General features: G+C 37.0%; 1 protein-coding gene across 1 annotated transcript in view; it reads right to left on the reverse strand.

The window, feature by feature from the left end:
- The window catches only part of CDH19 (cadherin 19), a 73,382-nt gene that overhangs the window by 22,479 nt on the left and 30,989 nt on the right, over positions 1 to 19,914 (reverse strand). Inside the window, exons 3-9 of the mRNA XM_049830464.1 lie at positions 18,676 to 18,902; positions 15,750 to 16,044; positions 8,311 to 8,430; positions 7,500 to 7,664; positions 6,568 to 6,752; positions 5,080 to 5,333; positions 1,829 to 1,965 (exon numbers count right to left, since the gene is read on the reverse strand). Coding sequence (XP_049686421.1) covers positions 1,829 to 1,965; positions 5,080 to 5,333; positions 6,568 to 6,752; positions 7,500 to 7,664; positions 8,311 to 8,430; positions 15,750 to 16,044; positions 18,676 to 18,873 — 1,354 coding nt within the window. The 5' untranslated portion in view covers positions 18,874 to 18,902. The remainder of the gene's footprint in view (positions 1 to 1,828; positions 1,966 to 5,079; positions 5,334 to 6,567; positions 6,753 to 7,499; positions 7,665 to 8,310; positions 8,431 to 15,749; positions 16,045 to 18,675; positions 18,903 to 19,914) is intronic.

Here is a 19,914-nt window from a genome sequence, read left to right on the forward strand (position 1 = left end):
ACAACCAAGTAAAAACTGATCAAAGGAAACTTGATTTCTGTTGGTCTAGAACCACCTTAGGCATAAAGTGGAATAAGACTCAACAGATTGCAGGTTCTGACTGCTTGTATTTAAGGTCCAACGAATTTGATCTACTTCTGTGTACCTTTAAAACATGCTATCTCAATAGTATGAGGACAGGATGATCCACACCACAAGTCTGCAATAACAGAGGCAAGTTCCTCTGAGTAATCTCTGATCCCTGTCATTACAAAGGAGGCAAAAGGCTTGTGTCCTTTATGAATGCCAGGACCTCAATAGGTGCCTAGGGAGGTTGCTGTTGTAATGCAGTTTCAATATCTGTCTCAGCTGCAATGAATATTGTGTGGACGAACTCTAATGGCATTTTGATTTGGCTTCAGTGGAGCCACAATGTCATCCACTAAATGTCTCATACACACAATTTTGTGACTATATTTCAAGGAATAAAATGTTACTAGTTCATACTATAAATCATTTCAGGTATGCCCAGACCAAGGTGACCTAACTTCAATGCTTTTGAATATAGTGTTATAGACAGTGACCTTATCATCATTAAAGAAATAAAGAATAAGAATATGAAGATAATGAGGGTTTGGGTTCTCTACAATAACTTTCATTACTGTGAAAGGCTTGCTTTCTTTTGCTGCAGGAGACACTTATTCATTTGTAACATTTAGTTCTTTCCTATTTTATTGTTTAACTAAACAGAAAAGTCCCAACCAAAGTCATCCCGCTGTGTTTCCATAGCGCCATTCAAGATATGACAAAAATATGCCAGAGATCAATTTTACCAACACCTGCCAACTGCCCAACAACCTGAGAAGTAAAATACATTCGTGCTTAAAAACTCACAGAGAAGCTGAAAAGGAAGAAAATACCATCAATTCCTAAGCACAAAATAAAGACTTCAATGAAAATGGCTACTGACCATCCTATACTAAACTCCTAGCAGTAATATTCTACATATATACAGGGAATGCTCCCTTTTTGGAACGGTGCAATTTATGAATATGTGTTTAAAGTATTCTTAGCAATAAATAGCATTTATCTGAGATTCAGGATTAAAAAAAAAACATGCTAAAAGTATTTGGCAAAACCTGTCTGATTTATTGATTCGATTCTAATTTCATACGTTTTTTCTCCTTCCTGAGGATGGATGTGATTATTTTTGAAATAATATCCCAATATTCTTGCTAAACTGCCTTATAAATTAGTAGCTGTTAATTTTGTAGAGTGTTGTCCCAGAGTTAGGGCAACCAGATCACCAAAAGCACAAACAGAGGCAATCTGCATTTGACTTTCAAACTAAACTGACAGGTAAAATCTATATAAAGGATGCTTAAGAGATTTAATTGCCACTGAAGGGAAGTCTAGCTGATTTAGGCTTTACATTCACAATTAATGAGCCACAGGTTTCTGGCTGGTGTTAAATTAGACCCTGGCTAATTTCACACTAGTCAAAAATCTGGTGTGAAATTAGCCAGGGTCTAATTTAACATCAGATCTTGCACTGCAGGAGCAATTCATATGCTTCAGTGTAACTTGAAAGCATTACAGTCTCGATCCTATTACAATTTCCTTTCTTTTTTTATAAGGTCATCTTTTATGAAAGAGCACAGGACCTTGGAGCTCAAATACATTACGCTTCTATTTAACTAATCATTTTAATAATGCTCCTTAATGTAGCAAGCAACAGTAATATAATGAGAAAGAAGCATGTATTCTTCACTTAAAAGAAGGCATACTCAGAGGATAATTACAGTTCACAGTGTTTAAAACACAACGTTCCTTAAATTTCTCTACTCACTTGTTTCTGTGGCTGTAACAGTTATGTTGTGCCAAGAAGCTATCTCTCGGTCCAGAGGTTTAGTTGTAATGATTGTTCCATTGTGTTCATTGATGCTGAACAATCTCTTTAAATGCATGCCGTGGACAATAGAGTACCTGCACCAAAAAAAGTGAAGAGGTTCCCTAATACTGAAATGTTCCATCAGAGGCAAGGACATAGAAAGCTATTGTCAGCTGAGAAAACAGAGCTGTGCATATATACATATAAATGTGTGCTGCAACAACTCAGAAATCATGAAAAAAGTACACTTATAAACATTTAAAATTCACTGCTGCCAAGATCAAAGCTCTTCTTTTTATAAAACTAAATGTGTTTCAGATCTATATTAATGTGAACTGAATCTGAAATGCATTATTCATTCTTACTTCTAAGTCAGGCTCACAGCAGGTGAATGACTTCATTGAAAAGAAACAGCAAAAGTGCCACTTGTGAAATGAATAACACTAACAGCTAAGTGGAGGTATAATGGCAAATCTATTTTATCATTGCTGACATGTTCTGAGACCAAGGGAACGGGCATTATAAAGACAGACAGACAACTATCTATAATGAGGTGACACCTAGGCAGGGAACAAAATCCTAACACAGGGAATGGTTGCAAACGAGCCCCATGTTCCTGAGTTTTCACTCAAAAGGCTCCGGATGCTATGTCCGTATGTGGACATGCACATGCGCACATACATACATACATACATACCATTCAAATTGTTAAAGTCTAACCACTGGTCACAGGCCAGAGATGGACTGAAAAAGACACCAAAGATATTGGTTCAAATGGAAAGGATATTTACTAATAATTTTCATGAAATATATAAAAAAAAGACCATATGTCACAGTTCCTACTAGAGTCTATTTCAAGGAAATAAAACCTGTTTGAAGATTTGAAAGGTTCTTACCACTCCAGTTTGGAATTCCCACATGCAACTAGTCCTTCTTTTATTGTAGCTTTAATTGTGCTTGACAAAGCCTTTCTGTCTCCTGTTGGCACTTACGACTCCAGCTCACGTTATGTGCCAGCAGTTGGATGACTCTCTAACTTGTTATTTATAATTACATTTTGTCTGTGTTGAAAATCAGTAGAAGGATAAATCAAGGAACCAGCACAACACAGTCAGTGAAAGTTCTTATCGTCTGAGCCAAAGGTCTGACATTTATAAATCTCTATTTTAGGGATTTACAATTCAATTTCTTCATTCTTTCTTTTTTTTTTTTTTTTTTAGGTGAGTATTCCTTATCCTCCACATCCAAAGCTTGTGTAGGGTTTTCTGACATTTGTGTTTTGTTCTGTTTGGTTTCTTTTTTTTTTGGTAATCTGGTTCTTGATATATAATTTTCAGAAAAACTGTTAGATATTTTTAGTTATATTTTATTACAGATGTAGTGAGGTTTTGTTGCATGTCTTTTTTTTATTTTGAAAACTGGGGTGCACAAGGCAACACAGCTGGTTTTCTACATTATAAGCAACTGCTGTCTTTTGTGATAGCAATAGTTCCAAAATTAGATTCATATGCATTGCACTTAGTGCAATAAACATATCTTTACACTAGAAGTGACATACTCTATTTTAAAGAAACTCAGTGATGCAATATATGTGTCACTGTTTTGGGACTATGAAGACGTATTCACTTTGTAGCAAATTCCATTGAAATATTTCAAAATAAGAAGTCCTAGATATACACTGTGGTTAAATGTTTCACAGGAGATGTTGCAGTCATCTAAATAAACCACAAAACAAGTCTTTTTTTTCCGGGGGGGGGGGGGGGGACGGGGGGGACAAGAGTACATGTATATTTTTATTTATTCTTATTTAATTTAACCTATGACTAGCTTACTAAATAACAGTACATGAATGTAAAATCATTCAAAAAATGGCCTTGCATTAACTAAACCTCCGAAGCCATAACTACAAGTAACAATATATATATGTGTGTGTGTGTGTATATATATATATATATATATCTGCTATTAGGAATCTACACATCATAGATTATTTTGTGTCTAATCCATTTGTTCCTGTATCCTAGCTTGGCTAAATTACATAGTACACAGTGATGTCAAGTAACTCAAGAAGCTATTTTAATTATAAACCCTATGTTAAAGTTTAATTACATGTTTTCTCCCTTCAGAGACAGCAAAATTATTTTTCAAGTTTAAAAGCCTGGGGGACTCTTTTTATATAATATCTCTGTGGGGCAACTGTGGTAGATGTAGGGAATTGGTAAATTTTTGGTCATGCTGAGCTGAGCAGATGCCAGAGGAGCTGTTCTGTGTCTCCCTCCCAGCAATGAGTCCATCTTTCCATGTCTCCAGAAATTATTGGGAATAGACTGGAACACCTGCAGGCGCTTACAGGTTTGGCTGTGCTACCTAGTTCTGCTGCTATGCACAGCCTCTTCCAGGCTACTGTTTAAAATATTACCCCATCTCGAAGTGATTGCAAAGATGCACAAGCCTACTAGCATTTAACCTACTGTGCTGGTTTTGGCTGGGATAGAGTTCATTTTCTTCCTAGTAGCTGGTACGGGACTGTGTTTCGGATTTGTGCTGAGAGCAGTGCTGCTAACACAGGGATGCGTTCGCTGTTGCTGAGCAGGGCTTACCCAGAGCCAAGGGCTGTTCTGCTTCTCAGCCCACCCCACCAGCGAGGAGGCTGGGGGGGGCGCAAGGAGCTGGGAGGGGACGCAGCCGGGACAGCCGACCCCAACTGACATCCCATACCATATGACGTCATGCTCGGCAATAAAACTGGGAGAGGCTGCCATTGCTCGGGGACTGGCTGCGTGTCAGCCGGCTGGTGGGGAGCAATTGTTTTGCATCACTTGTTTTTCTTGGGGTTTTGTTGTGGGTTTTGGTTTTGGTTTGGTTTGGTTTGGTTTGGGTTTGGTTTGGTTTGGGTTTGCTTTGGTTTTTCCCCCTTTGTTCTTTTCTTTGTTCCTTCCTTTTTTCACTATTAAATTGGTTTTGTCTCAACTCATGAGTTTTCTCACTTTTACCCTTCCGAGTCTCTCCCACATCCCAATGGGTGAAGGAGTGGCTGTGTGGTCCTTAGCTGCCTACTGAGGTTAAACCATGACACCAAGAGTAACCTAGGCTATTGCAATGAATGCATGATTAACTGTAATCATGAGCCAAAGTGAGAAACAGAAAAAGCCTTTGGAAATCCCAACTACATTTATATTCGGGACCTGTTCACATTTTAGGTTAGGTACCTGACTGGGCAGTCATCATCGTCTGGATCTCTAGCTGTTACAACGCCGACCAGTGAGCCACTCATAGCCCCTTCAGCAATCTCCATCACATAGTTCTCCAAGGTGAAAACGGGAGGTTCATCAGCATCTTCCACATTGATTTTGACAATGGTTTTGTCTTCAAATGGTCCTTCTTTCAGAAAACGGTCATCAATGTACCTGTTCACAGCTTTTGCTCGAATACTGTATCTCCTCTTGCTCTCATAATCTACTCTCTGTTAAGAAAGAAAGATGTGAAATTATTTCTTTCTTCACTTTTAAATTAAATAAAGTTCAATAAGGGGTGTGACGATAAAGACAAGGTGTTACCCTTCTTATGGGAATGTTTCAAAAGTAGTTACTTCTAAGACTTCCTTTTTACTTTAAAACCACTTTAAAATTAAACTGTGCTATGCCATCATTTGCTTTCACATGTAAGCTGGCTTTAATGTTACAGTTAAACAACACCGTAAAAGAAATCTTCCCATAGAATGCCAGCCCTAAGAAAAAGAACTTCTATTAGTATTAGTATTTCCAACATAAGTGTAACCTTAGTGAACACCATTCTTAACTCTTACACAAACAATGTGAATCAGTAAATCTGTAGGGCTTAAGCTGAGTATGTTAAAATTTAGTCTCTAAAGGAAATACATTCCAGAAGGAAAGAATGGGTGTTTAATAAATGCATAGTTACATTACTATTTTAGATAGTCATTATCTTCTGTAATTAAAAAAAAACACCAAACCCTCCCTCCCCCCATATCCTTCCGGAATTGTAATAAATTAAAATAGAAACAAACAAACAAACAAACAAACAAAAACACCAAAACCAAACACACACACACAAATTTATATTCAGTTCTTCAGTCCTGGATTTCACTGGACTATCAAACTCTATCATCATTTCAGATGATGACCTAGATGACCCAGAAATATTCCTATGTGATTCCAAACTAAATCACATAGTATTAAAGCCTCTTAAATACCTACATTCATAAACTGGTATGGTTTTTAGCATATTTAGTGTCTTTTCAAGGCTATGTCATAACAGAAACTCCATTGTCTATCTAATACTGTAATACAGTCAGGCTTCAGTTAAGTTTAACAGGACGTGTTGCAAGTGAGGAAATATTGTGTACAATTTATTGATAAAGATTTTACAGACGATGCACTGAAGAGATAGAACATTTTCTTACAATGGGATACACTGTGTTGCACAGCTAGGAATAACATTAAGATACTTTGACTGCCACTATTGTATTCAGCAGTAATAAGAATGAGTCAAAAAAAAGTAAACAGAAAGAAAAGCATATTTCTTTTTATTCCCCTAATATTCCAATCAAATCACAAAGCCTGAAGAAAGAAAAGATAGCAGGAGCCAAAGCAACAGGCCTTCTTTAAACATCCAGCTTGCTCGGGAAGGTTCTTTCCAGTATTTAGAGGGGGTTTTTAAGGTTTCCAATATCTCACCTTTTTTAATAAGATAATTCCTTCTTGAGTCTCATTGTTAGTAATGATGTCAAAAACATCTGAACTATCTCCTTCAAGTGAATAGTTCATGGCTGCATTCTCCCCTACGTCGCTGTCTTCTGCGAAGACTTTGCCTACAGTTGTGCCCACAGGAGCCTCTTCAGAGACACTCATGTAGTAGAGTCCTAAAGAAACAAATGCTGGCACAGTTTAGTGATCTGCCATGGTCAATACCTGCTGTAGCTATGACGGCCTGAGGCTCTCAGAGAGTTGGGGAAAGCCCCCAGCTTTTATTAGAACAATGGATCTAATCCAGCAATGGCTAGATCTTGGAGGCAAGGGATGACAACCTTTCCACTGGTGAGTGAGTCCTCCTCTCTCAGCCCCACTTTAGCAGTAAATAAAGAGCCAAGGAGAACCAACAGGGTGAAAAACAGTGGAGGGCAGCACTTCCCAACTGCGTTTCACTAGCTGTTCCTGACAGCCCAGCTAGCAGCTCCCACATCTGCTAGAAACTCCCTGGACAGAGAAGACCACGTCTTTTGCCAAACAGTTTACAGTATCTGTCAGCAAAGAATGAAGAGAGGAGAGAAAGAAAGAAAGTGAGTGAAAACAGTGCTAAATATCCCATTGCCCCGATTTTAGGCTTAGGTAGAGCAAACTATGTGGAAAGCAGTGTAGTAAGTCATTTGCCTCCAAAGCCTAGTAATAAAACCAGCAAGCTTGAGGTCTTCTGTAATGACAGGTTCTCTTCCCCTTTTCATTTTTGAGCTTTTGTGTGGGAATTCTTTATTATTATTTTTTTTTTTAAATCTGTATGCTGAACTCAAAGCACAGACCTGTTCTGAAAAGACCTACCGGTGAACTTAACAGAGCTACAGTAGATCTAAATTTCCTCAAGACTTCAACTACTGTAAGTAGGCTATACTCACGCTGTTGAAATTTAGGTGGATTGTCATTGATGTCGGAGAGGTTGATGGTAACAGTGGCTGTTGCTGAAAACGCCCCTGTTTGCCCAACCATATCTTTGGCTTGGATGATGACCAAATACTGATCTTTTGTTTCTCTATCCATTTGGGAAGCCATTCTGATGACCCCTAAAAATGAAAAGTATAATATCATACCATATAAAGACCCATTTTTTCCCAACATCTGACCATATAATAAGGGTATAAAATGCATCATTGGATACAGTTATGAATTTGCATTCCAGACCATGCACAGCACGACTGTCCTAATACTGGGAATTAGTACTCATGGCAACATCTACACTGTATGACAGATCCATTCTGCATCCTTAGAGTTCTGAAAAGCAGAGAACACCATATGTCTCCTCTATCATATATAATCATCTATCTTTCCCAGAAATCCGGATTTTGGAGGGATGTCACATATCTGTGGTTTCTTCAACATAGAGATAGGAATGTCACGTAATGAGTCGTAGAGCTGTTAACCCAGAAGTGTTCCTAGGTCCATTTGTTGGATGGGGTACTCAGAATCCAACTCTTTTCTTTAGTAAGATAATTTGCTAAATAAATTGCTGATTCTCAAGACAGAAAGAATTTCAGCTTCCCATGGGAAAGAAAGAATTTTTTTTTTTTAGATCTAGGAACTATGCAATGATGTACAAGTGTAGGGTGGTATCAGTTGATCTTTGTGTTGAAATGAAGAAAGACATTTTTGCTTGCATCCATTTTATGTTAGTTTATGAATGTTTTCAAATTACAGGATCATTTGTAGTACCTGTCTTTGGCTCCACAGAGAAATAAGGCTGTCCCTGAATGAGACTGTAAAGCAGACGGGCACTATTCCCATAAGAAGGATCATCGCCATCTGTAGCTGTTACCTGTGTAACCGAAGTACCTCAAGGAAAAAAGGAAATAGATTACGTTTATTTTCTTCTTGTATAAATTATCTCATAATTACAAAGCATAAACTCTTTAAAAAGCTTTTAACATACCAGTTATATTAGCAAACAGTCCTGAAAATTTACAGGAGCAAATGGCACCTTCTAAAATTTATCATTAAAAAGGGAAAATATTTCCTCAGCAACTATTCTTGTTGCATTCAAATTGTCAATGAAAATAAAAATATATAGCATATGACTTTTCAACACTATATTTATGTTGCTTAAAATACCACATATCTTATGCTTTTCCCCCTATTTTTTGATATGTGAATGGAGTCCAGCAAATTGTTTCTCTTCCCCTTGTATATTATTCAAAGTATTTTATGGAAGTTTCCCATGGGAATAAGAAAACACAGCCACTTTATCACCAGTAGACCCACTGGTGATAAAGAAATTAATTGTTAGCAAGTAAAGCAGCCAAGAAGTATAACAAGGCTCTGATAACATTTTTTATCCTTGAGTCTTTAATGAGCCTGTCCCAGTGCAAGAGTGATGGCAGAATCCCCAATGCAAAAACATGGCAGAATCAATCTGCAGAGCTTGATTTCATCTCTGGCTGGAAGCTGGTTATGTCCTAGATATAAGATTGACAGCAATCTCATGGTACTGTCAGTGGTGATTGTCCTTTAAAAGAAAATATTCACAGTAGCATCATTTTGTATGTTAATCATTATTTTTGTCTTTTTTCCTCACCTAGGTTCTGCATAAGAATACAAATATCACTTCTCATGAGGAACAGCAGGGAATCAAGCTACTTTCTAAAACTTTCTGGCATACGTTCACATGGTTGCACCTGCTTACCAATATAGCTGTATAGTTATGCTGGAGGAGAAAAGAAGAAGAAACAATGGAGTGCAAGGATTTAAACCAGAAACACCTTTTTTGACAAACTCAAAGTTAATACTTATCCCCAATAAAACAAGTATATTAATTTCTGAGTTTTCTAACAGTTCAATAGTTTTATTTTTAAACAGAAATGAAAAAGGCTTTCTCATATAAGGATAGGCTTAATGAAATATTTTGATTATTTAAAGAAATATTTTTTGGCATTTTGTCTCAATTTATTCAGCAGTACTTCAAGTGATTCCATAATGCATTTTATCTTCTCTCAGAGTGGAGGTACACTAAAATATTATTAATTGCCACCAACTTTTGCAGTTATAAGTCCTTCAAAACGTACCTACACTACCAAAATTCTGACATTTAGGTGTGTGTTAGGTGTGTGTATAGATGTATACATATATATACTGTTCCTTATTGCTCTGGAGAAATAATAAAGATAAAATGACAGATTAATATTTAACCAGAGCATATGTGTGCTTCAGAAACAGTATTCTTTAATAAGACTGAAGGGTAAAGGAAATCTTCAGCTACACAACCATTAACTTCATATCAGTTGCAGTCTATGGAAACTGCTCTTACTAATACAGGAAATCCATCCTCTAAGACAATTTAGCATGACTAGAATGCAGTTGCTTTGAAAAAAAAAAAAAAAAAAAAAAAAAAAGGAGTGCTAGTTAGGAAGAGATCAAGAACTATGAATAATCCAATAGGTACAGTTTGTTATAAATGCCATTTTCTAAACTAACTAAATTTTCTAAATGCCATTACTAAATAAACCCAAGTGCCCACAACTACATTTAGAAATGGACTTGTTTACAGCACCATATTTAATATATCAGGAATAAAATTCAACATATATAGGACTGCAAAGTTATCATTATAGCTTTTGTGCATCTCACTCATTTGAAGGTAGATTTATTTTCTACATTTTCTAACCATTAGCAAGAAATGTTGAATCTAGACCAGCATTTGCTGCTTGTCTAAGGCCCAGCTTACTTTTCTGCTTGCCTGTTGACTCTTCCAGAGTATAGCAGAAGACAGAAGCATGGGATATGCCACTGGGGCTCAGTGAGATGCAGCTGGTGGTTATAATGGGTAGGGGCATCTGGTAAAGAGGGAGCCGATGGGGCGGGGGGAGAAATAACAGACCTCCTGCACTCTCAGGAAGAAGACTATTTTTAAACTGGGGTGTCAGGAGACCATGTAAAGAGAGGACTATGGTTTCTCACATTTTTTTAGGACAAAGATGTCATGATCACTATATGAACCTCTACATTAAATACGGACTATGTAATAAGCAGAAGGAAAATTTTATCCTGGGTTTAGAATACTTTCTCAGTTTTTAATTTTTCACTGCCACGAAGCCTATATTTCTTTATACATTTAACCTGCAGCAAACAAAGCCAGCCATTTGCTGAATGGAATCATGTTTACCCAGACATCTGTATCTGAGTGATAGAAATCACAGTGTTAATATTATATACTCAAAAACTCCAAAAAGCCATTTTTTTATAACTCCATGGCTGGGAGAAGAATAACTGATCAGATACAAATAATATATTTTAAAACAATCAACTAGCACGTAACGCCCCCAAACAAACAAATAAAACCCCCAAACCTCACCTCTTGACATTCCAGCCATGACATGATATAATTGACAATCCAACCATGATACAGTTTCACCACATTTACATGAAGATGGATATCATGGCAGAGACAAATTAACTGAATAAGTCTGTGGTTTTTCAAACATGTATTTTTGATTATGGGAGTCTGTGTGATGTTGATATAAAGTTTAGCCCCAAATATGTGGTTTATGTACACAGTAGTGTCTTAAGCTGGATAGTAAACATTCTTACACATTTTTTGCTTTCTATTAGATTTATTTAAGGCTAACTACATTTTGGTGATTGCTGTATTTCTGCAGCCTTGGTTTTACCCTTCTTGGGCAAAACATAGTAGTGCCACTTATATATTGCAGCCCATTAGGTAAACTATAGGGCCCTCAAACGGCAAATAGTTATTCATTTTTCCAGCTGGAGCTTGAAATCTATAAAAAACATTAAGTACTGATACATTATTACATCTGATTCTTAACCATTCCATCAGATACACTGCCTTTGTACATGTTTAACAGCCATATGGAAGACACTTAATGTAAAATTGTACCAAATGCCTGAGGGAAAACCACAGTCCTGTGTTCTCAGAAGAGAGTACATTTGCTGACACACTTTTCATTTACTGTGACACTTGCATATAACATCCTAATAAAATTTAGTAGTGAAGATAAAAGAGAGCTAAGAAAGAAGTAAAATGTATTCTAATTCGTTGGCACATTAGTATAGATAGATAGATAGATATTTGTACCTAACTTTAGGCAAATTTATCTGTGCCTATTTTCTGTTTTTCTGTGGTTCTCTGAGGCAAGTGGCAGGCTGTGAATTATTGTCTCCTTGCTTTCTCAGTTCCAGACTAAATGTTCGTTAAGAGTGAACTGCTTTCCCAAGTATTGAGCACACTTCTTGAGCATGTTTTCTGTGAGGAAATTACCAGGAGATCCCAGGTCTAGCATCAGTGAGCTGAACTGCTGCTAGAGAGCACCGAAACAGAGCAAAGGCCAAGTCTCTCTATTGCACTGTATCATTTAAACTAATTCTGGTCTACAACACTTACTATGCAAGAAGATGTTCTATTTTACTGGGAGAAAAGCACTGATATAATGAACTATTACGGTATCAATGCTGCAAATTTTAGTTGGTTACTCTCTTTATCTACTGGGAGGCTAGAAATTTTTTTGTAAGGATTGACGCTTTAGTAAGTGCACTGAAAGAGGTTTCACCTCAGAAGTGTGGTCCCTACCCTTTGAGAAGACTTCATGGTATGGCTCAGCTGTTTCATTGGAGCTGACCACTGTTGAGGTATATACTATTATATACCATTTCACTTACATTCTATGTGCCAGATATACACATTAATATGGCAGTAGTCTAGTAGTGTCTACATGGAAGAAGTAGGTGAAAGAATGATCTCTAAAATAGCTATGGTACTAGTGCTGGAGAGGTCAAATATAGAAGCATCAGTGTAGAAAATATTTCAAGATCCATAGGACTGACTTAGATTCATATATCAAACACTGGATGACTGCAAATCTGTGAGTTTACTATTTCAGGTAGTCTGTGTCTGAGGGAGGAAGTACACACGCATCTTGTTTTATTTCTCACCCATTCTGATAAATGGGAGGTAGCGTTACTTCTGATTTTTATTTTTTTTCCATTTCATATATTTCTACATTTTACTGGAATCTTTTCTTTATAGTCTTACAGGAATATCACAAAATAAATTAATTTTTTTTGCAGTTTAATTAATCTTATGTTGAAGTGATACGGTATTTTAGGAATTTAAATATATAATAGATGACACAGGAGATTAGATAAAGACTGCTGAGCCTTTCGTTTTTAGGGTATAAATTTATAGCCAAATCAAGTCAATATAGATTGAAAATTCTCATCTGTCAACTGCTTGTTGATGGTTTCAGGTGAGAAACAGAAGTATACAGGAAAAGATTACTACTGTTGTTTTTGGCCATAACTACTGTCCTACCTAACTTTTTTCTTTTTTTTTTTCTCTATAGCCATCATTAAGACAGGAGCTCAGCATTAAGACAGGAAGATAAAATAGAAGGAATCCATAAGTCAATTCTTGATATACTTCTGTGAATGGTTACAGGTCTGTGTGAGTATAAATCAAGCCATACTAAATTATTATCTATTTTAAAACCATTTTTGTAAGACACCAAGTGCCTCATAAACAATGCTTTACCACGGGGGAGGGAGCGGGGAAGGAAAAGAAAAAAGGCCATTATCAAAGTCTTAAACCTGTGTAATCCCAGGTAAAAATACCCAGATAATTCCAGATAATGAACTATGCCCATTACTACTGTGAGCACATTAAAAAAAAAATGCAAATGTCCTTGACAAGGCACTTGTCTTCTTGTCTCCAAACTTGAGTGAATGAGTGAGATGTAAAGACGCATAAAGAAGTACCCTCCGAACAAGCAGCTGATTATGTTAGAAAAAGTTACTTGACCAAGAGCTCAGATGCAGAAGTCTCGAGACATGTAAGTCTGTCTGCATGGAAGAAAGTGGCCATGAAGAAACAATCATACACTCAAAAGTGATTTCCCTGTGTCCTGGTTTCAGCTGGGATAGAATTAACTGTCTTCGTAGTAGCTGGTACAGTGCTGTGTTTTGGGTTCAGAATGAGAAGAATGTTGATAACACTGATGTTTTCAGTTGGTGCTCAGTAGTGTTTAGTCTAAAGTCAAGGATTTTTCAGCTTCTCATGCCCAGCCAGCGAGAAAGCTGGAGGGGCACAAGAAGTTGGCACAGGACACAGCCAGGGTAGCTGACCCAAACTGGCCAACGGTGTATTCCATACCGTGGGACGTCATGCCCAGTACATAAACTGGGGGGAGTTGGCCTGGGAGGGATTGCTGCTTGGGAACCAACTGAGCATCGATCAGTGAGTGGTGAGCAATTACATCGTGCATCGCTTGTTTTGTATATTCCAATTCTACTATTTTTATCGTCATTTTATTATTGCTATTATTATCATTATTAGTTTCTTCCTTTCTGCTCCATTAAACTGTTCTTATCTCAATCCACGAGTTTTAGCTTTTTCCTTCTGATTCTCTCCTCCATACCACTGGTGGGGGGGAAATGAGTGAGCAAGCGGCTGCGTGGTGCTTTGTGGCTGGCTGGGGTTAAACCATGAGACCCTCATAGAAGGTGTTATAAGCAGGGTGACTAGGAAATAAATTGATTAAATGGATGTCTTTTGTAGCTATTGCTGGTTGTGATGGTGAGCTACTGCTTCCTGGCAGAAATTAGGATACTAACCCCACTTTTGATTAAACCCCAGGCATGAATATCCTTTTCTTGCAACTGCTATCCAGGCTGGCAGAAGAAGATAAAGTTTACAGCTCCCTGTGAAAGATTCACTGAAACTGCGCTAAAAGTTGAATGGGTAGTGCTGAATGAAACATATTTTTTATTACCTTTTATGAGCACTGATGCTATTACGTTAATGACCTTATTAACTCATACAGTTTTAAGTAGCACAATATTTGAATTTCTTTTCAATATTATTTACAATAGAAATATCCAAAAGAGATAGGGGTATGAATTTAAAAGATTACTGGGATTCTTTCTGTAAGACTTAAAGAATTCAGTTTTCCTTTGATTTTGAAGATAACTATTTGGAGATAGCAGTATCTATAACATGCTTGTTTATGTCAGCTGCATTCACACTTTGAGGGTTTTTTTTACATTTAAATGTACATGTATACACATTATGTATGCATATGTGTACATACACATATATGTATATATACAACTATATTTGTCAGATGTTGACTTTGTATTTGTTGTATTAAGTTTCCAGATACATGACAGATCCTAGTACAGGTCCATTTGATCTTGTGGAGGTGGGAAAGAAGTGGTGCAGGGTTTAAGTTGTTCCTCTTGACAAGAAAATTATAATTTCTGTGCTTAGGAAATCAGAAGGCAGTCCTTCACTTCACACCATCTATTTGAGACACAGAGAAGCTGACTGGTGGTGATCACATCAGCCCTACATTAGCTTCATACCATTCCTGTTCTGAACCTATTACTTATAGGAAGGAAACTATCCGTATCCTTGGGGGTGAAATCGTGAGTGCCTGTGATACGAATGTGAATGTCTTCCAGTTACAGTACAATATGATTTATATTACACAGGCTATAGTAAAGACATATTGTTTAATTATTAAGCAGAATCAGAGTAGACTGAAGGATGCTGTTGAGTACTTTGCAGTTCAGCCAAGCTTGTATTTATGTCCTTCAAAGAGTCAGCTGATGTCAGAGGACTTTAAAGGTTACGTGCACACTACTTTTCTTTCAGATTGGTAGAAGCCTGAAGAGCTGACAGGTTGTAACAATAATCATACACTGAACAATTTTCTGGAGACTAGGGTGTTATACTGATTGAAAAAGTAGTGAAAACTGTCAGCCCCAAATCTCCTCTTCAGTATCAGCTGGCTATAGTACTCTACCTATTTCGAATGGTAATGTTATATTTTTAAACAAGTACCAATTTCAAGGCTGAATCACTGACAGGAAAGACAACTCTCTATAGTCAATCCAAGCATGTATCCAGGTTCTGGGCTTGGATACATGTAGGTACCTAAACATTTAAAGGCAAGGATGTTAAGTAGATGTATGCACAACCTTCAGTTTAAGCAGATACCTTTGCAAATTTCCAAGATTGTAAAATACTTTGCTTCCTTCTCACTGAAAGGCAGTCTATAAAATATGTTATTAAGTTTTTATATCAACATAGCTACCTAAAAAAAAATCAGGAAATGAAGGGTTTGGTTCACAGCATGGCGTACCTTCAGGTGACATCTCTGGAACAGTGGCCACATAAGGTCCATCCAAGAACTGTGGTTCATGATCATTGACATCTCGAACCTTGATAATAAATTCTGATTCAGGTTCAACAGGAAGCTGAGTGCTCCTGTTAATTGCTTGTGCTCTTAGAGTGTAGAAGGCTTTCTTTTCTCGATCCAGCTTCTGTGTCACGTAAATTTTGCCGTTACTTTCATCAATGATAAAAATGCTTCCGGCTCCCTCCCCAGTCAAAATGTATTTTAGGTTGCCATCCTGCTTGTCTAAATCTGATTTCAGCTGCAAGCACAAAACAGAGAAATAAGCCACATTTCGGGAGGAATAAAATTTTGGAATATTCCTTTTAGGCTTTGTTTGGTTTCATTCTATAGTGAACCCTGTCACTAGTGAGCCTTCTTGGTTACTAGTATTTAAAAGACAGTACTGTTACATTTTCAGCCAGTCATGACTCAATTTTAACGTGCTGATGTAACAGACATATAAATGCATGGTAAACCTGAAAAAAAGATGCTTCAGCCACTTTGAAGTGAAGGCAATGTACCTACTTTAACTCATGGCTTTATCAGCTCCCATAAACTTCTGCTGAAAATGATGCAAAGGTCATTAAACATTATCTAAATTTTTTATTATTATGAACAACAAGTGTACTTCGTAAGTTTTATATATTTTTTTGTACTCAGCAATACTAAGTGTAAATATGAGAGACAGTGGTGTTCTATTTCTGTTGAAATATTAAACAGATGAAAAGCTATTCTGTGGTATAAGCCTGTATTATTTATTCTGAAATAAATTGATAGACATTTTCCATTTCCTTCCAGGATGATCTGCATCCTCTGTTGTCTTGCTAAGATGAACTTTATGATGACGGTTCCTCTGATGAAGCTAAGCCCTGGAGACCATTGTGGTCCAGCTGCATTTGTTCATGACAACAAATAGTTCTGTTAATGCTAACAATATGTAACAGTACTTTTTTAATAGCAATAACTTAACTTCCTAACATGTCAAGCACCCCCAGTTAAATTTTATGGGAACAACAATTTCTATCATATCATTAATTCTCTAATTTTTTCTTTACTTATTGTGATCTGTAAATCTTGGTTTCCTTGTCATGAACCCCAGGGCATGAGAAAGGTGATGAATTTCTAGATCTTTAGCCTAAGACGGAGTTCAGGTGTGATCACAGAGTGCGTCAAACCCTTAGAGACTGGAAGCATGCCTCGGACTGGCTGTTTAGACATAACCTGTGTTGAACCACTTCACTCAGAATCATTTATCCCCAGAAGATGTTCATGACCTTGACCATGTTAAATGAGAGGTCTCTTGCAGATGACATTTGCTGAGAAAGCATACTGAAGGTTCTCAATTTACCTGTTGTATTATGTTAGACACAAAAGAATAAATGGTCTTTCCATTGTAAATGAGAACTGGGAACAAGAATTTATGTACTTGCCTTCATACACCTGCCACTGCAGTGCTGATGGACACATTTATTTTTATTAAACATGATAATGGAAAAGGAGTCATGAGTCTATGTTAAATGAAATTTGAAGATTGAGCTCTGAATCTGACTGTGAAAAGACATTGATATGGAATAGTGACTTGAAAACAGAGACTGTCTACCTTTGGGTTTTTGTTGCTGCAATTTCCTACAGGGCCTTATTTACTAAAATTTTGTGTGTTGATCATAGACTATCAGTTTATTTACTGAAAGAACAGCATATTCTACTCAATAAAAAGACAGAAGTAAATATGTCTGATTCAACAATGATTAGACCACAATAAATTAAACATAATCTTCAATAAAAATTCACTGTAGTTTACCTGTGAGAAACAGAAAAGCAAGATTCTGAAATTTTTCTAAGGCTGTATAAAAATTCATGACATTTATGAAGTTTCTTTACAGGAAACTGTTTTCCAACTATGGGAAATTAATAATAATTTTAAAATGAGTATGTCGACACTTGTTCTTTCAGAAGTGAGACATCATACTTCCATAGTAGTTACTTCGAAGAGGTTGTGAAAAAGTAATTAATGAATTTTGAGCACTTCACCCTTTGGGCCCAATTAAATTGTAGTGCTAGTTAATTAGCAGTTAAACTTATTTCCGTTCATTCATCTAGAAAGTGCCTTAAAGGAAAGAAAAACTAGATCTCAAGATTACAATTACTTCTAGCATACAAAAAGAAATAAAAAAATAAATAATAATAATAATAATAATAATAATAAGCAGAAAGAGAAGAAAGGGGCAGATAAAGCCTCATTAAGACAATTATCTTAAAACACATTTTTAAAGGAGGGTGAAAAATAATTGCTCGTTGTGCTAAACCTATGTTAATCTAGTGAACCATGCAGATTCCTGTAGTTTCTCAGTAGTGAAAGGATTTAGTATTAATCTGCTTCATTAAAAATTAATGAGGGGTAAATCAGCTGCTACTTAGTGTAATAGAAAATCATGCTAAATACTGTTTGTAAACTACACTGCACTCAGTATGGCTGCTTTGATGCAGTGCCAATAATAGCTCAAGCAAATTGCCAGATGTTGATAAATGGGTCTTCAACTTTCATTCAGAAGACAGAAAGGAACTCTTCAGCTTCATACCTTCATCTGCTGTGTATGGAGCTAGTTTTAGTAACTGAGCGAATGTGGAATTTCCTTGATAGTAGACCTAGGTGAAGGAAGGTCCTTGGTACTGCCACGACCTCCAGCACTTGGAGTTCTCTGACCCTGAGTCAGGTCACAGGAAAGGAGTGATGTTGTGCTGCCTAATTACAGCTCCCTGAGCTCCTCTTCCTACCCTTCTTGATATTTCCAGGTCACTGGAGATGCCTGTCTTCCAAGTCAAGTTAGTAAGCTGCTAATCAGGACATTACGTCTAACCTTGTACTGTCCTTGAATCATTACTATCATACCTGTCCAACATACACAGGCACCATAGAGGTCTGTTCCTCTGTTGCAAAAAGTGGCTCCCATACCCAGCCACGCTTCACTCTTCGAACTGCTGTGAAAGCCTGATCTGTATTTTGAGCGCTGTGGGTCTGTGTGCTCGAAGAGCAAGGCCAAAGTTGAACCAGCATCAGTATGAGAGACAGCAATGCAGAGCAATTCATGCTGGACCCTTCTTTCAATCAATTTTCATCTGCGGAAGAGGAGAAAAAAGACAAAACAGCTTTGACATAGCATCACTTTTGTCTTTCCGCTTTTACATATTGATTCTCTGCTAATATAAGAGCTGATTTGCACTGTTAAAACCTCCTCCTCTCCCTAAAAGGAGAGAGCTGAAACAAAGTCCCTTTCTGATTAAAATAGAGATTCTCTTGGAGACTCTGGCATGAAAGTCAAATATTCAACTTCTCTTCATGAATATCCTACACAGGGACTTTCTATGCAAAAAAGGAAAATCATCCTTCAATTAATTCATCTTCCAAATTAAGCTGGGTAATTGTATTGTGTAGCCTAGGAATAATTTGATTGGAATAATTGTATGTTTCTGCTTAGACAGGGCTCATTTTGAGATGCAGTCACAGAACTGCCTGAAGGGTGAACATCTAGCCTTAGCGGCCCTGATGACTGACAGATGAAACAGAGCTGTGCAGATTTTTTTTTTAACCTCTTCTTTCCCTCTTTCTCAACTCAGCAAAATGCCTGCAAAAATGCCAAAGGTGGTAGGTTACCACGAAGAAGCAGCAAAAATGTGTAACTCTCTCCTTCCTTGTCAATAGAAATTGTCTTAACTGATTTTACTACCTCTGCCATTCTTGTCTTCAATTAAACAGACAAAGCGCAAATGCATCTCGAAAGCTGTAGGTTTCTGCAGCTCGTTTCATTGGCACAAAGTATTCTTTCAGAAAATGAGGGCTTTGCACAAACTATATGCTATTATTGACTTTTCAGTGATTTTTGGTACAATAAATGAAACATTGAATTTTAAATAAAGTGCAATGCTTGTTAAGAATGACCATCTTCTGTGAGGAAGAAAGGAAAATTTTGAAAATCCTTACCACACGCATTGCAAGTCTTAAAACCTTACTTGGCAATGGCATTAACCATTCTCTTAAATTCTCTAGTCTTGAAAAATAACACTTCCTACGCAGGAGCAGTCTGGTTTATGAATTTATCACGTGATAGTCAGTTTGTACAAAACAGTGGGA

This window comes from Accipiter gentilis, chromosome 27 (assembly GCF_929443795.1).
Source record: "Accipiter gentilis chromosome 27, bAccGen1.1, whole genome shotgun sequence".
Classification (NCBI taxonomy): domain Eukaryota; kingdom Metazoa; phylum Chordata; class Aves; order Accipitriformes; family Accipitridae; genus Astur; species Astur gentilis.